We start from the raw sequence: 6,581 nt of genomic DNA on the forward strand, positions 1-6,581 counted from the left end.
ACTGAACGCCACCAAACTGGAGGGCAGGTGAAGAGGTCGGTGAAGAAGGAGAAGCAGAAGAATAAAACTGACTGAGGAGAGATGGTGGATCCAAACAAAGAGTAAAAAGTAAAGGACAGAAGAAGAAACTGAAGCCAAAATAGAATAAATAAATAAATAAATAGAATCCCAGACTAAATAAATAATAATAAAAAGTACACCATTTATAACTTTTTACCTGTTGTATCAGATTAAATTTTCTGGTGTTCCCGTTATTGGTTTAAAATAAATACGTTCTTTAATTTTGTCAGAATTCGTTGTACAATGGTAGTTCTTTGCTGAATGCAAATCTAATTTTCCAATAAAACTTGTAAATCTGTGTAGTTTCTGAATGCACATCATAAATCAAATTAAAACGGAGACACAGACAGTAGTGATGTGTCGGAGCTCTTTCACTGAGATTCATCTCCGTAAAACATACGAAGAATCACTTCCAGAGACAAATGGATCAGATCAGAACTGTGGTGAGTTCAGACTCTTCGTCCTTTCACTTCTAACATACAACTAAAACCACAAAGTGTAGTTTTTACATTTCTGTTTGTATACACATTAAACAATCTACACACAATATGTTAATAAGTGAGCTTTAGAGGTGTTGGCAGGTGTGTTTTTAAACTTTAGACAGAGCCAGGCTAGCAGTTTCCCCCTGCTTCCAGTCTTTATGCTAAGCTAGGCTAACCACATCCTGACTGTAGCTTCATATTTAACATACAGACGTGAGTGTTATTGATCTTCTCGTCTAACACTCAGCTAGAAAGCGAATAAACATATTTCCTAAAATGTTGAACTGCTCCATTAATGAATTATTCTTTGGGACACGAGTGTATCGCAAAGCATTGTGGGATTCCAGGCAAAGCAGGACTGACCAGCGACGAAAACAATTTGAGTCGAAACGCAGTTATTTCTTTGAAGAAATGATAAAGAAAAAGTGACGCAGCAGTGAAACAGGAAGTTTAGTCTTGACCTGCTGTGGATGAATCTCTGTGGAGGAGAAGATCTTTACTGTAGTTTCTGGGACGTCTCTTTGGTCTCTAAAATTACAGGTACAGAAATGAAGAGCTGCTGGGCACAAAGTCACACAAACTGTTGTAGGAAGCTTATTTTAATAATGTTTGGTCACTAGATTGCGAGCGTTGACCCGTGCACAGCGACAAGCACGAAAGCTCAGGATGTTGACCTAATCAAATAAACTCACAAGACAACTTCATAGTTTGTTCACATTTTTTATTTTGTTTTTCCTAAAGAGGATCGTCCTCTTTAAAATGAACAAAAATCACTTTTTAAAAAGTGTTTAGTTGAGACTGAACAGAAAGACGACTGATAACATAAAACAATAAATACTTTGTGAAGCATCCGAGCAGAGAGAAGATTCCTGTTTGAGTCACTTTCTACGACTGATATCATAATAACCATGAAGATGGTTGTCAGACAGTGTAAACCTGGTACATGATGCTGTCAGGATGCGTGCTACACCACCCTGAGGGAAGGAACGGATTCATGTTAACACCCAGTCCAGTTAATGAGAACATACCTAATGATGGTGGAGCGGGGACGGGCTCTTGTAATTCTCTGGCCGTTATGATCCAGATACTCTTTATACCCCAAAACGGGTAACTTAAGTAAAACAAACAAACACTACTGTCATGGATAAACCAGGAATAAAAAACGAATTCCCTTTAGGACGCCTTGATGGGAAGTGATGGACGTCGGCCGGAGTGATGGAGGCCGAGGCGTTATCAGGTCGTCATGGAAGGAGGGGTCCACATGAGGAAGAGGAGGGGGAAGGTGGCGGGTGTTTCCTCTCGATCCTCTCATTCTATATCGTCCTCGCTCAGACTCTGTGCACTCACAATACGCTGCAGGACAGAAAGCAGAGAACAAACTGGCTTGTTTTACCTTTTCTTGTTTTATTGATATTGTATGATTTTAAACTTGTTGTTGTTTCTGTGTGGAGAACACGGCCTCGTTTCAGAAAGCAGGTTTAACAAACTCTAAGCCTGAACTCTGAGTTGACTAATCCTGAGGAGGGAAACTCTTTGAGTTTTTGGGTTCAGAACAGCTGATCAGAGTCAGTTCAATCAACTCTGAGTAGGTTGAAGCTGAACATAAAAAGCCATCATCAATGGAGCTCTGATACTACGATTCACCATGGCAACAGGTCAATAAGAGGCAGAGCCTCCATTTTAATCCAGTGGACGTAGAGATATTAATCAGGACTGTCAATCGAATAAAATATTTTATTGCAATGAATAGCAAATTAATCATACATTGTTTTATCCATTAAAAATGTACCTTAAAGGGAGATTTGTCAATCATTTAATACTCTTATCAACATGGGAGTGGGCAAATATGCTGCTTTATGCAAATGTATGGATATATTTATTTTTGCATATCAATTAACAACACAAAACAATGACAGATATTGTCCAGAAACCCTCACAGGTACTGCATTTAGCATAACAAATATATGCTCAAATCATAACATGGCAAACTCAAACCCAACAGACAACAACAGCTGTCAGTGTGTCAGTGTGCTGACTTGACTATGACAAAACATACAAAAAGTTTATAAAATAAAATTTTTTTGTTCTAGATTATACTACCCAACACTTTATACAAGATCAATATGAACGATTAGTTAATTAGTAGAGCAACAGGAAATTAATGGATTCATTATTTTGATGGTTTAAGTCATATTTCATGTAAAAACATTTCATGTTTCCAGCTTCACAGATGTGAAGATTTGCTGTTTTTCCTTTTAATAATGTTAAAGGTGCTATTGAAAACATTGATAACATTCAGCCACTAGATGTCACACTTTCCCTCCTCCGTTCCATTGCTTTCACTTGAATTTAATGGTTGCCAGTTCGTTGCACAACCTGCATATTTTATGGTTGAATGGAATGACTCAGACAGACAGTCATGTCAAGTGATGAATGTTTCCTGGTAGAGTAAAAGTCATTTTGCAACATGTAGCTATAGGCCTACATTAGGTGTATGTTTGTGTGTGTGGCCCTCCGCTGCTGTAGTTTCAGCTGGGCGAATCAACTGTTCCAGCGGCGGAGCACCGTAAAACACACTTCAGTCAAAGTCGACACAAACAAAATAAAACTCATCAAAACCGTCTTTGTTAGTCTTTCCAACAATCACCAACTCTGGTTCAGTCTGCTACCAACAAACCGCTTACAGTGATCACGTCTGTCTGGGTCAAATTGATCATATAAGCAGATGATTATTTACATTCACTTTTCCCCTCATCAATCTACACTCAATATGTCATAATGACAGAGAAAACAGGATTTTAGAAATTTGTGATTGTTTTAATTCCAGCTTCAAAATCCATGAGTGATGCAATGAGAAAAAACACTCTTCTTCTTTATCATGACATTTTTAACTCACAGTGTTACATATTCCATGTCTGAAAAGGCCTGTAGTTAAATTGTATGTATATACATTTTTATTTCCTGATGTTCTGATTTTCTTGTTGATGATACATATTGTATTTGTTGTTTGATTTGATGTCAGTATGTTGCCTTGATATCAATGACCATGATGTAAATAAGTCTTATTGTGTTATTGACATGTTACAGATATGTGTGACGTCTCTCTTGTGTCAAATAAAATAAACTCTTCTGGTTAAAGTAAATCTGAGGCACCTTAAAGTTTCAACATAACAAAGACAAGAAACACCTTTTAACATGCCTTACTCCTCCAACCTGTTAGGTATATCACCTTTGCTCCATATTAACCAGAGAGAACCTGACACAGGCTGAAATCCAGCAGATGATCCAGAAGAGACGACTGAAGATTCAGGAGATCAAACACTCGGTTGACCTCAGTGAGGAAGATGCAGACAGAGAGATAGCAGAAGGTGTCCAGGTCTTCACTGCTCTGAAGGAGTCTGTTGAGAGAGGCCAGGCCAAACTCATCAACACGATCAAAGAGAAGCAGAAAACAACAGAAAAACAGGCCGAAGCTTTCATCAAAGAGCTGGAACAGGAAATCTCTGAGCTGACGAAGAGAAGGACTGAAGTGGAGCAGCTCTCACGCTCTGAAGACCAACTCCATCTTCTCCAGAGTGTCCAGTCCCTGAAAGCTGCTCCATCCACCAAGGACTGGACAGAGGTCAGCGTCCGTCCATCATATGAGGGGACTGTGGTGAAAGCTGTGGCTCAGCTGGAGGAGACACTCAGTAAGGAGATGAAGAAGCTGGTCGCTGAGCCAGACCTGAAGAGGATCCAGCAGTATGCAGTGGATGTGACACTTGATCCTTATACAGCTTATCCTGATCTCATCCTGTCTGATGATGGGAAACAAGTACGTTTTGGTAAGGTAAAAAATAATCTCCCAAACAACCCAGAGAGATTTTCTGACAGTGCTTGTGTTTTAGGAAAGCAGAGTTTCACTTCAGGCAGATTTCACTTTGAGGTTAAAGTTAAAGGAAAGACTGACTGGGACTTAGGAGTGGCCAGAGAGTCAATCAACAGGAAGGGAGAATTCACACTGAGCCCTGAGGACGGTTACTGGACTATATGTTTGAGAAATGGATATAAGTATGAAGCTTGTGATGACTGTTCAGTCAGTCTCTCTCTGAAGTCTCGGCCTCAGAAGGTGGGGGTGTTTGTGGATTATGAGGAGGGTCTGGTCTCCTTTTATGACGTAGGTGCTGCAGCTCTTATCTACTCCTTTACTGGCTGCTGCTTCACTGAGAAACTCTTCCCATACTTCAGTCCTGGTCTTAATGACCGTGGTAAAAACTCTGCTCCTCTGATCATCTCTCCTGTTGGAGTAACTAAATAACTAATCTTATTTCATGTATTGATTTTTTTTTCATTCAAGGGAACATGTACACATTAATGACAACACGTTAGAGTTTACATCTTATTTTCTACATAGCCAACACATTGATTTGATGCATTCATGTCTTCAACCCTGCATCATGACCCTCGTTATGTGGAGAATATCTATTTAAAACCCTGTTAAACCTTGTTAGCCGAGTGGTTACAGCGTATACAATACTGTATAACATCCATGTCCCGGGTTTCATTCAGACCTTGGTACTTCTCCGCCGCCCCAATTTTACACTGTCCTCAAATAAAGGTGAAAGTGACCCAAAAATATTTTTTTTTAAAAAGGGTCACACTTAATTTTACAGGTCTGCATATTACATGGTAATTAGGTGATAATTAGTAAGTAACTTTACTAAGTTACTGCCAAATTACCCCAATATTTAACTTAAATATCAAAAATTACTTTATTATAAACATTATTTAATGATTATATTCCGCTATTTACGAATAGCCGGTAATTTATTTAATAGATTTCCAGGAAAAGAATACAAAGTTAATTGATTTGCTTTATTTCCATGTCTGCTGATAAATATATAACAATTAGCAAATCATTTATTTGAAATTTCTTTAAAAACTCCCTGAATCATGACATTAGCTACCAGGTTACATTTGTGTAGACAATAAGTCACATGATGGTGAGATTTGTGTCTGATCAGAAGTATTTTCTATTAGTTTTGGTTTTCCACCTCCGATGAACAGCAGCACACAGCCGCTTCTCAAGCCTTAGGGCCCTATTTTAACCATTATATGCTATTTTAGCGTATAATTATTAAATATAAATGTTTATTAAATAAATGTTTATAATAAAGTAATTTTCGAAAAATTTTGGGGTAAATTTTGAGCTAATTTGGCAGTAATTCCAAAGAAATTTCAAATAGGTTACTTGCTAATTATTACCTAATTACCATGAAATTTGCAGACCTGTAAAATGAAGTGCTACCAAAACAAAGTTAAGGTAAGTAAGGCCTATTACATCCCTATAGTGTCTACAGAATACAGTAGGTAATTTATTTATAGTGGGCATAAAAAGTTAATGGTGAAAGTTAATTAAGAGAATAAATGCTAATAGAATTTTCTATTTTGTGTGAAATGTGGTATAATTAATTACTGGTCACTTTTTATTTGTTTTGTGAATACTGGTAAGATGGCTATTGAGTCAAAGAAATCTGTAAATATGTGATTGTTAAATAAAAACTGTAAATAAACTACTTGTTGAACACAAAGCCTGAGTAAGCAGTGACTTGAGCACCAAACACTAAACAGAAAAGCCTGGTTTACACATAAGTTGCATTTCATGAGAAATACATTGTGTTTCCTGTAATCCACGTTTTTTATCCTACAGTGATGGAGAGCATAATGATGAATAACTAATTAATATCTTCAGAATATTTTCCACCTGGCATGTGTTAGTGCTTCACATGGCTGTTATTTATATACCAGGTTTTATGTGAGAGTTTGTAAGAAAATAAAACTAAGAAAATAGAACTCATCAAAACCGTCTTTGTTTGTCTTTCCAACAATCACCAACTCTGGTTCAGTCGGCTACCCACAAACCGCTTACAGTGATCACGTCTGTCTGGGTCAAATTGATCATATAAGCAGATGATTATTTACATTCACTTTTTCCCCTCATCAATCTACACTCAATATGTCATAATGACTGTGATTGTTTTAATTCCAGCTTCAAAATCC

The 6,581-nt window shown here is 37.5% G+C and overlaps 1 protein-coding gene across 1 annotated transcript; it reads left to right on the forward strand.

Annotated features, from left to right (window-relative positions):
- The first annotated feature begins 3,822 nt into the window (after window positions 1-3,822).
- LOC141765393 (E3 ubiquitin-protein ligase TRIM21-like) lies at window positions 3,823-6,112 on the forward strand. Its single transcript, XM_074631446.1, has 2 exons — window positions 3,823-5,106; window positions 5,617-6,112. Exon 1 carries the CDS (start codon window positions 3,823-3,825, stop codon window positions 4,837-4,839), a length of 1,017 nt encoding a protein of 338 aa, XP_074487547.1. The 3' UTR covers window positions 4,840-5,106; window positions 5,617-6,112.
- The last annotated feature ends 469 nt before the right edge of the window (window positions 6,113-6,581 follow it).

The sequence above is a fragment of the Sebastes fasciatus genome, chromosome 3 (assembly GCF_043250625.1).
Source record: "Sebastes fasciatus isolate fSebFas1 chromosome 3, fSebFas1.pri, whole genome shotgun sequence".
NCBI classification, from domain to species: Eukaryota; Metazoa; Chordata; class Actinopteri; order Perciformes; family Sebastidae; genus Sebastes; species Sebastes fasciatus.